Raw genomic sequence first — 15,014 nt, 5'->3', positions numbered from 1 at the left:
TAATGAAATTAAGCACTGAAATTTCATGAAATTATTATCCAGAAATTAAAACATTTTTATATTAATTTAAACAGAAATATTTGCAGTGGATGTGCTGCTTTCGAACAATTTTCCTGTGCTATGCTATTTAATGTTTTAATCACAGCGAGGATTGCTTGGCGCATGACAATTCCGCTTTAAATTGTGTTCTAAATAGCAAAACTCATGTTCTGAGAAAATACTTTTGCGCGAAAAATAATAATCATTTTTGTGAACTTGACTTTGTTTGATGGCTTTTGCACATAGACGGTAATGACAGACACAAGGATGCTCTCGTTGATCAAACAGTCCATTGGTCTGATGACAGTAGAACTGTTCTCTGGAGAAGGCCTTTATTTTATCTAAAATGTTTGAAATGTTAAAAAAAAACGCAACAATAATTTAAAATCTAGTCATCATTAGTTGCAGTTAAGAAAATTTTGTACACATTTATATGTGGTTTTATTAAATGTCATCTCGTATGGTGGTTAATATACTGTTTCGCAAACAAATAACATTTATGAACATGCTCTTTTTAATGAGTCAGTTAAAAAGATTCTCGAACTTGAATTAGGGTTTGGATCAGACTCAGTCAGTAAATCTTTTAGAGTCATTACTGACTCCCTTTAACCTGATCTCATGAGAAAATGCAACTATTTTATGTTTATCTAAATTGGTGGTGGATTTCGTATGCATGAGTAAGAAAATGTACCATTTTTTGAAGAAAAAAAAAAACTATCAAAAAGGTCCACCCCAGGGGCCTGATGTATAAACGTACAGTGCGCACATATTTACGCCTAGTTTATTTTTTATAAATCCCGATATGTGCGTGGAAAATTGCGAACGCACATTTCCTTGCCCATTTTGTGCGTACGCAATTTTTCCACGCACATATCAGGATTTATAAAAAATAAACTAGGCATAAATATGTGTGCACTGTACGGACACTCTAGACCAGGGTTCCTCAAATCTTACCCTGGAGGTCCAATGCGCTGCAGAGTTTAGCTCCAACCCTGATCAAACTCAGCTACCTGTGATTTTTCTAATGATCCTGAAGACATTGATTAGCTTGCTCAGGTGTGTTTGATTGGGGTTAGAGCTAAAATCTGCAGGAAAGTGGATCTCGTGGGCCAGATTTGAGGATCCCTGCTCTAGACCATGCGTATGCACTCTTTTACTGGAGGGAGCAAAATAAGGAAGCAAACAGAATGATTTTAAAGTCTGTTTTACATTTGACATACATGTTTAGATTAAATATGACACTCTGAATAATGAAATTAAGCACTGAAATTTCATGAAATTATTATCCAGAAATTAAAACATTTTTATATTAATTTAAACAGAAATATTTGCAGTGGATGTGCTGCTTTCGAACAATTTTCCTGTGCTATGCTATTTAATGTTTTAATCACAGCGAGGATTGCTTGGCGCATGACAATTCCGCTTTAAATTGTGTTCTAAATAGCAAAACTCATGTTCTGAGAAAATACTTTTGCGCGAAAAATAATGATCATTTTTGTGAACTTGACTTTGTTTGATGGCTTTTGCACATAGACGGTAATGACAGACACAAGGATGCTCTCGTTGATCAAACAGTCCATTGGTCTGATGACAGTAGAACTGTTCACAGGTGTCGTGCACAGACAGTAGCCTAATGATAACCCCTTTCACGCTCTTCCCAATATTGTGACAAACATCATATTTAAAAGATAGAATTTGAAGGAAACTGTAAGATGTGTGCATTTTATTTTCAAAATGTTTTGTTATTGACGCGGTGAGTCAGACAGCTATTTACACTGCAAAAAAATAAGGCCTATCACTTTCCATAAAAATGTAGGCTATAAACATTCTAAAATATATGTTTACCTTTTAGGCAAATTGCATAAATTAGAATAAGGATGTCTCAAAACACATTTATAGTCCGTATCTCATATTTTCCTAACGTATTCCTACCCTTAACTGCGTTAAACATGGTGTCACATGGATGGAATATGCATGGAAATGATATGCAGATGATGTTATGCATATTAAAACTAGGCGTTGTAAGCGCCATAAATGGCTATTTCGGGGAGGAGACGGGGTGGAGATTCATGTACGCACAATCTTCTGCTGACTGGGTATTACAAAGGGAATTTTGAGCAGGTTCTGGCGTACACATCTAACTCTAGCTTTTATACGTATGCACACATTTAGGATGAAATCTACATAAAGTTTTATACACGAGGCCCCAGGACATTTTTTACTAACCACAAATGCAAAAAAATCAGGATTACTACAATGACAGCATCAAATGAGAACTAAACTGCTTCTGAATAACCATCTTTATCAAGTCAATGTGTAATTTGTCAGCTAAAAAGTCATTTGGCTCCTAAATGTTTAATTTCACCAAAATTAAGTTGTTTCAAAGTAGACTGTGGTTACTTCAGCATCACAAAAACAAAGTAAACTTAAGTTTACAGCCCAAGTTTTCAATTCCCGTATTCATATAGGCTAATCCTAAATGAACACTTCAGCAAGCTGAAGCTCAATGCCTGCAGTAAAAGCACCTTCCTGTTAAAACAATATAAGAGAGCAATAACCCAACAGTGCAGATGTACCCCTGTACTACATACACCACCCCCCCCCTCTCAGCCATCAGCTGCAGTCTCTCCACTGCACCTCCCTCTCTGCCCCCTTCTCTCTCTCTCTCTCTCTATCCCCCTCTGACTCACTTTTTCCTCAGTCAGCAATCCAGACCCTTAAAGAGGGAGACAGAGACATAGTGCAGAAGCCTGCTCGAATATAAACCAACACACACACACAAAGAGAGTATGCCCTGAGGACGCTGCTATTAGCAGTGAGTTAAAGAGGGAGACAGAGACATAGTGCAGAAGCCTGCTCGAATATAAACCAACACACACACACACACAAAGAGAGTATGCCCTGAGGACGCTGCTATTAGCAGTGAATGACATCACATCGCTTACCTAAAAAAAAAACACACAGGCTGCAACAAGGATACCAGATCCTGTATGAAGATGGTTACCAATACTGACAAAGTAACATCACTTCAGTCCGCTGAGATGTGTGTGTCTGTGAAAGAGAGAGAGTGAAAGAGAGCAATGGAATAAGAAAGAGTGTGGAATAAAAGTATATAAAATGGGTGAGATGTAGGATATTGTCTCGTCTGATATTTACAATTTACAAAATATCTAATATATTTCAAGCTTATAGAATTTATTCTTTCATGTTTTTTTCAAACATCAGTCTCATACATTCCAAAGCTCAACAATAAGGATGGCCCGCTGGTTCGGGGCCAGTGTGAGAGAGTCTTGGGCAAATTAATGGAACTGTGCCGCAATGTCACTACAGCTTACATTCGTTGTTCTTGTGTTTTTAGGCCTCGTAGACGTAAACATATTCTGTACTAAATTGAATGCTGTTGTAATTCTGCATATTTAAACATAAGCAGCTGGGTAACAAAGATGAGGTTTTGTCAAAATTGAATTGTAAGAAAGTCTTGAAAGCATCAATTAGAATTAGTTGAAAACAACATAAATTGAACAATTCTACATAAAATGTGTACAAAGTTTGTTTTTAATAGAGTTAACAGCTGTGTAATTTCCACAATTCACGTAATCAAAACAAGCTAATTAAACCCTTTTTTAATAAAGAAAAAAATGGCACACATAAAAATACATTTCTAAAAATAAAATTGATATTTTTTTGTTGTGGGGCAAGTGGAAATAATTAATTTGACCAAAATTAAGTTGTTTCAACGTAGCCTGTGGTTACTTTAGCCAAACAAAACAAAAAATAGCCTTCAAACTATAAAAATGTACGTTTGCAACCTTCATCCAGTTCCTATAATAATGTAATCCTAAATGAACACTTCAACAGGCTGAAGCTCAATGCTTACAGTAAAACTACCGTCCTGGCACATATTAAAATAGCCTATACATTTCTAAAGACAAAACTAATCATTTTTGTGGTGATGCAAGTGAAAATACTGGAAGGGCAAATAAAATCCTTATTGTTGCCATGCAAATCAAAAGGAAAGGTGAATGTCCATTCCATACTGCAATGTGTCTCATCAGAAAAACAGAGATGTTCAGGCCGAGCAGTATGAACATGACACCAGCTGCTGCATTATATGAAGGAATGCTCCGGGTTTAACACAAACTAAGCTCTATCTACAGCATCTGTGCCAACAGAAAATCATTTGAAATTAGTGAAATGTTAAATAGTCGACAGCCAAATTGTAAAATGGGTCGTACTGCCATTACTAACCTTAGGGGAGTCTTCTGTCTTGAGTGTTATATGACAATTTCAGGCTATGTCACATACCAAAAATGTTAGTTTATGAAAGTCAAATTTGGTAGCCACCATATACGTCACAATAATGTCTGACCACCACCAGTCTAAACATCCTGTGACAACAAGCACATTTAGACCCAAACAAGTTCACCAAAATATAACCCATTATGAATGTTATAACAAACATTGCATCATACAACAAATCCTGACGAGCACAGGCTCTGGAAATAAGACTTTATGACCACAACAGCCCTCAGCAAAACATTCCAGAAGGCTCTCGTTCCCGAAGCAGCGACCTTATGCCAACCAGAGCACAAGGAAATCTGAATCCTTAACAAGGATACTATTTTCACTAGACCAGGCTGAACTGAGCTGCTGTTGCACAACAAAAAGACAAGGAGTGAAGGGATAAAGTCAAGTTTAAGAGATCAAGAAGAAGAGAAATGGGGACAAGAGCCACTGCAAAAGTCAGAGGATTACACTAAGATTTCCTTTATTATGCATACTGCAACTTAGATTATGGTACAAAGTAGCAAATTGTATATTCTTTAATAGCTGTATATGGGACAACTACTGTGGGGTCCAAAAGTCTGAGACCATATTTATTTAACATCTTGGATTCTTTATTTAAACCTGGAAACAATGAAAGATCCTGCACTATTAATAGGACATTAATTAATATAAAAATTACAATTTGTGACACTGATCATGTAAACTCATTAGCACAAAATGTCAAATATCCCTGCTTCCATTTGGAATAAATAATTCTGTTTATCATGTAGGCTAAATCAGGGATTTAAGGATTTTCATATATTAAGTTTGATATTAAGACAACATGCTGTTTCCCAAATTAAACAACCGGCTTTATGTTGTTATGGTACTGAAGTCAACAAATATGATTAAAATATGATCTGGAGAATACTTCTTAATACCTTGTATTAAGATGACAGTGTGTATTTTTTCTACCCAGTATTAGAGATATGTATAGATTTTTAAGCAAATTGTATATTCTTTAATCGCTGTATATGGGACAACTACTGTGGGGTCCAAAAGTCTGAGACCATATTTATTTAACATCTTGGATTCTTTATTTAAACCTGGAAACAATGAAAGATCCTGCACTATTAATAGGACATTAATTAATATAAAAATTACAATTTGTGACACTGATCATGTAAACTCATTAGCACAAAATGTCAAATATCCCTGCTTCCATTTGGAATAAATAATTCTGTTTATCATGTAGGCTAAATCAGGGATTTAAGGATTTTCATATATTAAGTTTGATATTAAGACAACATGCTGTTTCCCAAATTAAACAACCGGCTTTAATGTTGTTATGGTACTGAAGTCAACAAATATGATTAAAATATGATCTGGAGAATACTTCTTAATACCTTGTATTAAGATGACAGTGTGTATTTTTTCTACCCAGTATTAGAGATATGTATAGATTTTTTACATAGAAAAACATATTTTGATTTTATTAAAAACAATGAAATACCTCTTAATATTTATTATTAATCTCAAGCTTTTTGACAATGTATTTAAAGAATTTAATATATTTCAAGAATTACTGCATTTAACATATGTAATTAATATCTTAGTTTAATAAGTTAACTCTGAAAGTCCAAGTATTTTCTTTCGAGTTTTTCATGGCATACCACTAGCAGTTTTTTTTTTGTTACATTAATATATGAATCTGAATGACTTCTGAATGACCCTCAAAATATGCTTTCATCAATGTTTATATGTGAATAAAAACCTAAACTAAAAACTTAATCATTTAACATGATGTTATCTATTAGAGATATGTATAGATTTTTTACATAGAAAAACATATTTTGATTTTATTAAAAACAATGAAATACCTCTTAATATTTATTATTAATCTCAAGCTTTTTGACAATGTATTTAAAGAATTTAATATATTTCAAGAATTACTGCATTTAACATATGTAATTAATATCTTAGTTTAATAAGTTAACTCTGAAAGTCCAAGTATTTTCTTTCGAGTTTTTCATGGCATACCACTAGCAGTTTTTTTTTTGTTACATTAATATATGAATCTGAATGACTTCTGAATGACCCTCAAAATATGCTTTCATCAATGTTTATATGTGAATAAAAACCTAAACTAAAAACTTAATCATTTAACATGATGTTATCTCTTCAGAAGTGTTGGATTAAACTGCTCAATCATATTTTATGACTGTTATAATGTCTTTGTCTACTTTCTGAAACTTGAAAATGATTACATAGATTTTCAATGGACAAAAAATTAGGAAGGAATAGTCCAAAGATGAAAAAATGTTGTATAGATTTGGAACAAGTAAATAATGAGAGAATTGTCTTTTTTGGGTGAACTATCCCTTTAAATTATCAATTTCATAATGATGCGATTTCAAGTTTTCCTTTCTCTTTGGAGTGTTACAAGCTGATTGTGCTTAGATAAGATCCCTGAAGTTGCAAAGACTAAAGTCTCAAACCCAAAGAGATATTCTTTATCAAAGTTAAGACTCTGCCACGCCCCCCTAAAACAGCTCGTTCTAACACGCCCCCACATATCTACCTCACTATGTGGAAATATTAGCATAATGCCGCCCAAATGTGCACGCAAAGAAAGAAGGCGTGGTTTCAGTAACCGCAGTTAGTGTTGAAGCAGCATGTCAGAGAGACGCTGTGTGTTTCTAGGCGAAAGCAAAAGCACTTTATTTGGCCTTCCGGAAGTAGATGCATTTAGGAATCTTTAAGATTACGTACAACAGAACAGCAATGCATTTTATGGACGACCGTTTCGTGAACCTAGGAGAGGAGGTAATTCTGACTTTGCTATGACAATCTGGCGCTTCAGAATCAGCTACTGTTTTGTTATTGGTTTAAGTATTTGCTATTGGCTGTTGTCACAATGCACTGGGTCAGCTGGCCAATCAGAGCAGACTGCGCTTGTCGGAAGGAGGGACTTTGTAGAAAACGAAGCGTTTGAGAGAGGCGGGGCATAGAGGACAATAATGTACAATAATGTACAGTATTTGAAAAATAATGTGTTTTTTTGAACATTAAAGCATGTCAACATATTCTGTTACACCAAATACACAAAATAATGATCTTTAAAAAAAGCATCACATGACCCCTTTAATATATTATTAGTATTCCTTTTTATACATTTCTATATCAAATTGTTAATAATATTTATATTCATGCCCCATGCTAAAGCTTATAAACAGACAAACCCATGAAGCACTCACGCCCCACATCTCTTGTGGAAGGCCCAGGGATGCAACTCAGTGGAAATGACATAGTTTACAAACACACTTACAAGATCATAAATAAACAGGCCGAATACTGACATCCATGCACCACTGCCATTTCATCTGGAAACAACACTGCTTTCCAGAAATGCAGTAATCAGCTTTGAAGTAACAACAATTCCCAGAGCTGCTCTCAATGTTGCATATGCTTTCTACATTTCGACCCATGGATTTTAAGACAGCTAGACATCGCAAACGCCTTCTTGCGGTCAAAGATTTCGTGCTGGTGTACAGTATAATTGGCTATTGTAGTTCTGTACACGGCTGGAAGGTCCGGAGAATGTGAAATGGTCTTATAGAGAACATGTCTGCTCTTGGAGCTGCCTGTGCCTGCCGCAGAACGAGAGTCTCGCCGCTGCGACGCGCTCCTACAGCAGCGGCTGCAGAACATTCAGGCCTGCGGCCGCGCTCAGCCGCACACTAATGACTCACACAGACACACATGTTGGTGCTTTAGCTTAAACAAACAAGCGCGTTTGCCTCAGCCCTGTATGACAGGCTTTCGATTCCCGCTGCTTTGACTTCTGCATTCGCCTCATCGCCTGGCCTCGAACAGAGGGCCGGAGCCTGCCGTAGACATGAGAGGGGAGAGGCGAGGCGAGGCGCGTAAAAACAACCGTGGCGAAACAGACGTCCCAAATGGCACTAATTAAATAGCAAACATCCTAATGTTTCAGTAGCATTCATTGTAAAAGCGAAGGGTCGACAGCGAAGCGCAAAGTGACCGGTTAAGTGAAGCGAAATTCAGAAGGAGGGCTGCGACCACACGCACGACCCCCGTTTATAGGCTACCATTCCATCGCAAATAGAACGAACAGGATATAACAGCACCAAATACGCGGCAAAACCGTTACAATGTATCAAGCGATAACGTGTTTGTTACTGTAGCAAATCCCGAGCGTTCGCTCGGACTAAATAATAATCGGATGTCGAGCGCAGGCTTCCAATCCGCGTCTCCCCGGAAGACAGCGGACCAATCAGCCAGCGGACCACAGCAAACACATTCCCAGAGGAGAGAGAGCGAGACGGAGAGTTTGGAGAGAGAGAGAGATCCTTACACAATTTAAGGGAGGAACAAACTGGAGCAAATATGCCGCTGAAAACAGAAGCTGGCCTAAGTAATCACTCAAATCTGATAATAAATAGTGTGTCAACACGCACTCAGAAAGATATTTCTTTTTGAAAGATAGTTTAATAGCGCAGTTAACTCGAAAACTTAAATCTGTGTGTCCTTAAATCAATATAATTAAACAAAGATCCTATAAATGTAAAATAATCTTTGTTTAAATGAATTTATAAAGCTAGGCTGTAGTAGGTCTAATTAATGAATGGGTTTCAGCAAAGATCCCATAACCTTACTTTAATGAGCTTGCATAAGGAGCTAGCAGCTGTCCAGTGTCTAGACTGTTACATTACATCATCTTTCTCAGGAGAAGAAGGCACAGGAGGAGAACGAGAAGCTTGTAGCTATTCATGTTAAACAAGATAGCCATTAACCATCTGTGCTCTTAAATGTCTTTGACTGTGTGTGTGTGTGTGTGTGTGTGTGGGATGGGGGAGGGTGCAGACTTTTTGGTGTGAACTCTGACCCAACAGGCAGTTCATTTGACACTCCAGGGTAAACTGAATTCCTGAGGCCTCCTCCTCTGTCTGAACTAGAGTGTGTGATTTACACTCGAAAATGCATCGTTTAAATCAGCTTGTATGTTATGACTACACACCTTTTCTTTGTGTTTTTGTGTGCTGTAGTATAAAGGCATTTCGTATTGATTTAACCCATCCAACGTAAGAGAATTTGTTGAAGTGGTTGCATGGAGAAGATGCAGACACGACAGAAGGGATACGTGTCCTGAAAGCACACGCTCAGACATGCTGTTCCAAGTGACCCAGAAGTCAAACTCCACTCCACAAAGTAGCCCCCGTGCCGAGAACAGACACACAGGCGAGTTGTTTCACGTGTGCTACAGAGAGCAGAGCCTTGAATCAAACATTTCAGAGTCATTTGTGAACTTCCATGTGTGCAGATTCATTTTCAACTTCCAGTCACAAAGTACCATGAAAGTATGATAATAACAAAGAGAGTATCAGCATTTATTAGTTTAAATATACATTACCATTTAAAAGTCTGAAGTAGGCAACAATGTTTAGGCGTCTTATGCTTACCAAGGCTGTAATTATTTGATTTAAAAATATGGTAAAAACAGTAATATTATGAAATATTATTACAATTTAAAATAACTCTTTTCTATTTTAATATATTTTAAAATGTAATTTATTCTTGTGATGCAAAGCTGAATTTCCAGCATCATTACTCCAGTCTTGTGTCACCCTTCAGAAATCATTCGTATATGCCGATTTGGTGCTTTATGAAACTTTTCGTATTATTTTGTAGAAACTGTGATGGATTTTCCCCCCCAGGATTCTCTGATGAATTAAAAATATATTTTATTTGACATAAATTAAGCATATTTAAAATAGAAATCTTACTAACCCCATACTTTTGAACAGTTGACATGCGGAGGGTGAACCAACTCCAGGGTAAGGTTAAAAGCAGCCAAATCTATTAACTACAAACATCATAAACCTGTCTTTTTAGGCAAGAACCAGACATGGGTGTCATGTAGGCTAATAAAATATTTTAAATTTGGGACTGAATTTGTATTTAACATGATTACAATTTAATAAAAACATTAGAAATTGATAATTATGAAACGTTTCCTTTCTAAGGTTATTCAAACAGTGAATAAATTACTATACAGAAAGTGACATATCATTAACTTTCATATCATTAGCTGTCTACACTGTGAAATTAATCTCTTTGTACTTACATCTGCGCTTTGTTGCACTCAAAACTGATGAGTTTCAGCGATGACTCATCTGAACGCCTCTGATTGGCCATTGCATTCCTAAGCTCAACAGAATCCAGGAAACACATTCCCGGAGAGGAGAGAGAGCGTGACGGAAAGTTTGGAGAGAGAACCTTAATCAATTTAAAGGAGGAATAAACTGGAGCACAGAAGCTGTCAGAAATAATAATTCAAATCTCATAATAAATAGTATGTCAACATGCACTCTTTTTTTTTTTGCACACATGCACATGATTTTTCTAATTGAAAGATATTTAATTTACACACTAATCAGTACACAATTAATTTGTGTGTACTTAGTAAACTGCAATTAAATAAAGATCCTAAAAAGGTAATAGGATCTTTGTTTAAATTAGGTCTAACTACTTAATGAATGGATTTCAGAAAAGATCCCATAACCTAATGAGTTTGCATAAGACAAGGGTTCAGGAGCTAGCAGCTGTCCAGTGTCTAGACTGTTACATTACATCATCTTTCTCAGGAGAAGAAGGCACAGGAGGAGAACGAGAAGCTTGTAGCTATTCATGTTAAACAAGATAGCCATTAACCATCTGTGCTCTTAAATGTCTTTGACTGTGTGTGTGTGTGTGTGTGTGTGTGGGATGGGGGAGGGTGCAGACTTTTTGGTGTGAACTCTGACCCAACAGGCAGTTCATTTGACACTCCAGGGTAAACTGAATTCCTGAGGCCTCCTCCTCTGTCTGAACTAGAGTGTGTGATTTACACTCGAAAATGCATCGTTTAAATCAGCTTGTATGTTATGACTACACACCTTTTCTTTGTGTTTTTGTGTGCTGTAGTATAAAGGCATTTCGTATTGATTTAACCCATCCAACGTAAGAGAATTTGTTGAAGTGGTTGCATGGAGAAGATGCAGACACGACAGAAGGGATACGTGTCCTGAAAGCACACGCTCAGACATGCTGTTCCAAGTGACCCAGAAGTCAAACTCCACTCCACAAAGTAGCCCCCGTGCCGAGAACAGACACACAGGCGAGTTGTTTCACGTGTGCTACAGAGAGCAGAGCCTTGAATCAAACATTTCAGAGTCATTTGTGAACTTCCATGTGTGCAGATTCATTTTCAACTTCCAGTCACAAAGTACCATGAAAGTATGATAATAACAAAGAGAGTATCAGCATTTATTAGTTTAAATATACATTACCATTTAAAAGTCTGAAGTAGGCAACAATGTTTAGGCGTCTTATGCTTACCAAGGCTGTAATTATTTGATTTAAAAATATGGTAAAAACAGTAATATTATATTACAATTTTACAATTTAAAATAACTCTTTTCTATTTTAATATATTTTAAAATGTAATTTATTCTTGTGATGCAAAGCTAGCATTCCAGCATCATTACTCCAGTCTTGTGTCACCCTTCAGAAATCATTCGTATATGCCGATTTGGTGCTTTATGAAACTTTTCGTATTATTTTGTAGAAACTGTGATGGATTTTCCCCCCCAGGATTCTCTGATGAATTAAAAATATATTTTATTTGACATAAATTAAGCATATTTAAAATAGAAATCTTACTAACCCCATACTTTTGAACAGTTGACATGCGGAGGGTGAACCAACTCCAGGGTAAGGTTAAAAGCAGCCAAATCTATTAACTACAAACATCATAAACCTGTCTTTTTAGGCAAGAACCAGACATGGGTGTCATGTAGGCTAATAAAATATTTTAAATTTGGGACTGAATTTGTATTTAACATGATTACAATTTAATAAAAACATTAGAAATTGATAATTATGAAACGTTTCCTTTCTAAGGTTATTCAAACAGTGAATAAATTACTATACAGAAAGTGACATATCATTAACTTTCATATCATTAGCTGTCTACACTGTGAAATTAATCTCTTTGTACTTACATCTGCGCTTTGTTGCACTCAAAACTGATGAGTTTCAGCGATGACTCATCTGAACGCCTCTGATTGGCCATTGCATTCCTAAGCTCAACAGAATCGCATGTGATTGGTTATAATGCGCAACACTGTAAAAACGCCTAAACTTTTATAATTTTTAATTTAATGCCGCAATCGACACTTTCTAATCATTTTCATTTTGTTAGCAACAGACGTAATAGATTTAATTTGTTTGCGCAGGGGCATTTTCGTTCAATTTAGTGGCATTTTTGCCCCAACTCGCCAATTTTTTGCCCCTTTTAAATTTGTGCCCCTTGCCCAGCCTTACACACTATGACAGTTGAATATATATTTCAGTATTATATTATACTTTTAAAAATTATATTCCATTATACACTTATTATATTATACATTACCACAAACTGCCTTTGTTAAAAGACGAAAGGAGAGAAAAAAGCTAAATGCATTTTGACTTGATTTAAATGTTTCCATTTATTGTACATTCTGTTGAAAACTGTAGTCACAACGACATCATATTTTCTAATCACTGGTTTAGCTCCTTTAGATATCATCAGGTCATATTTCATACAAACAGTAAATACAGGACATCATGAGAGGGAATTCTGTGCAGCTTAACGCCATTTAAAGGGATCAAACTGGAAAACCTTTCTGTGTTTTTCTTTGTGCATTTCAACATATCCACTGTAAGCTTTAAGCTTAGTGTTGGGTCAGGTTGTGTGTGTGTGTGTAATTTCTGATCACTACTGCCAATCACATGTGTGCTCAGCAACAGCCAACTGCCTAAAGGACACTTTAGGATGAGTTAATGACATCAACAAGTCTGCAAATGCAGCGAGGAACTTGTGTAAAGCCTGTTTTTGATGTTAAGATGCACGTTGGACTTAATGATATGAATACACCTTCACGTAGGAGGTGATGTCTTTACATTATTGCCAATTACATAGAGTCTCATCCTTTAAGCCTTTGTTGCTCTTGAATCTCAGCACCTCAAGCAGTTGTTAGTAGCAGATGGGTAGAAGGACAGGTAAATATAACGCCCCCTAGTGGTATTACAGAGAATATGTCTTGAACATTGTAGCTGTAACATTACAATGCAATTTTCTTTTCCTCATCGGTCTTCACTGAAAGCAAAAATCAGGGGAAACCAGTCGTGAAGAATCGCTGAATGCCGATGATGAACAATTTAAAATCTTTGGCGTTTATGTTGCTTACAGTTACTGACGACTTTTCTGCAATATCCTCCCAAAACGTGCAAATAAATTACCACTGATTCATGATGAATGTTCATCTAGCGACTTTTACCAAGTCCTCTCCCAGTCTAAGAGACTAACATACAATAATAATCCCTGGGGAAGTCATGTAAACACTTTCTTTTTGTTTTACTCTTCAGATAATATAATCATTATTATTGTCACATTGAAGCACAATATAATTATCTTAAGGCATCTGCACAGACAATGCTGTGCAATAAAATAATAAACCAGTAGAAAACAAAAATTCACTATGTACAATCAGTCAGATCAAGTGTTAAACCTCTTGTGGTCCATAGGACAAGAGAGCGGAGAGAGTGTGTGTGTGTGTGTGCGCGCGTGTGTGTGTGTGTCAGGCCGTCTCTCCACTCTCGCTTTCTCGACTGAAGTAATAGCGCACTGGGGGACTGGGCAGGTCTTCGTCACCATCCACCTCCGGGGCAAATGATACGGTAAGGTCAACATACTTCCTGCCGGCTGAGGGTTTGATCAGTCTATGCATTCTGCAAGAAGAGAAATAAGGGTACTGTCATGGAAATGCATAAGAAAACCACAAAGCCATTTATTTTGACAATTGTGTCTGATCACAGTAGTCACATAGAAATTACACACTTCAGTTTTAAAGTCTAGGTTATTTTACTGCTGGGTCTTACGTCAGTTTGAGTCTTTTGTTATGGCCTGGCATAACCGGCACATACAGCATCTTCACTCCGTGAACAACCATGGTGGGCTCAATTCCATACTCCTCCTGAAAATTAAGCATAAATGGAATTCTTACATTATGCACTCTGCAATAATTAATTCATTCTTAAAGGAACACTCCACTATTTTTGAAAATAGGCTCATTTTCCAACTCCCCTAGCGTTAAACAGTTGAGTTTTACCATTTTCGAATCCATTCAGCCGATCTCCAGGTTTGGCGGTAGCACTTTTAGCTGTAGCTTAGCACAGATCATTGAATCTGATTAGACCGTTAGCATCTCGCTCAAAAATGACCAAAGAGTTTTGATATTTTTCCTATTTAAAACTCTGCAATGATATTACGCAGTGCCTGAAAATAGTCCCCAGCTAGGTAACTTCCAATAAGCCCATTTTCAGGCGCTGTGTAATATCATTGCACCTGCTGCACCCATGGTACGGCAGCAAAGTTCCTTGATTATTACGCCAGAATGAGAGTATAGTTCCTAGCCATATCGGCCTAGAAAATTGCAACTTTTCATTTTACTTATTACACAATGTAACTACAGAAGAGTCAAGTTTTAAATGGGAAAAATATCGAAACTCTTTGGTCATTTTTGAGCGAGATGCTAACGGTCTAATCAGATTCAATGATCTATGCTAAGCTACAGTTAAAAGTGCTACCGCCAGACCCGGAGAAC

General features: G+C 36.6%; 1 protein-coding gene across 2 annotated transcripts in view; it reads right to left on the bottom strand.

Annotated features, from left to right (window-relative positions):
• LOC107591547 (ubiquitin-like modifier-activating enzyme 6) overlaps window positions 1-15,014 on the bottom strand; it is a 35,553-nt gene that overhangs the window by 6,509 nt on the left and 14,030 nt on the right. Inside the window, exons 32-33 of one of the 2 annotated variants that reach the window (XM_016280727.1) lie at window positions 14,290-14,384; window positions 13,976-14,139 (exon numbers count right to left, since the gene is read on the bottom strand). In XM_016280727.1, coding sequence (XP_016136213.1) covers window positions 13,989-14,139; window positions 14,290-14,384 — 246 coding nt within the window. In that variant the 3' untranslated portion in view covers window positions 13,976-13,988. Of the gene's footprint in view, window positions 1-13,953; window positions 14,140-14,289; window positions 14,385-15,014 lie in introns of both variants that reach the window. The other variant, XM_016280728.1, reaches the window with a different exon arrangement.

The sequence above is a fragment of the Sinocyclocheilus grahami genome, unplaced genomic scaffold (assembly GCF_001515645.1).
Source record: "Sinocyclocheilus grahami isolate Dianchi unplaced genomic scaffold, SAMN03320097.WGS_v1.1 scaffold143.1, whole genome shotgun sequence".
Classification (NCBI taxonomy): Eukaryota; Metazoa; Chordata; class Actinopteri; order Cypriniformes; family Cyprinidae; genus Sinocyclocheilus; species Sinocyclocheilus grahami.
Note: the sequence above shows the minus strand (reverse complement) of the source record. Positions and strands in the feature narration are given on the sequence as shown.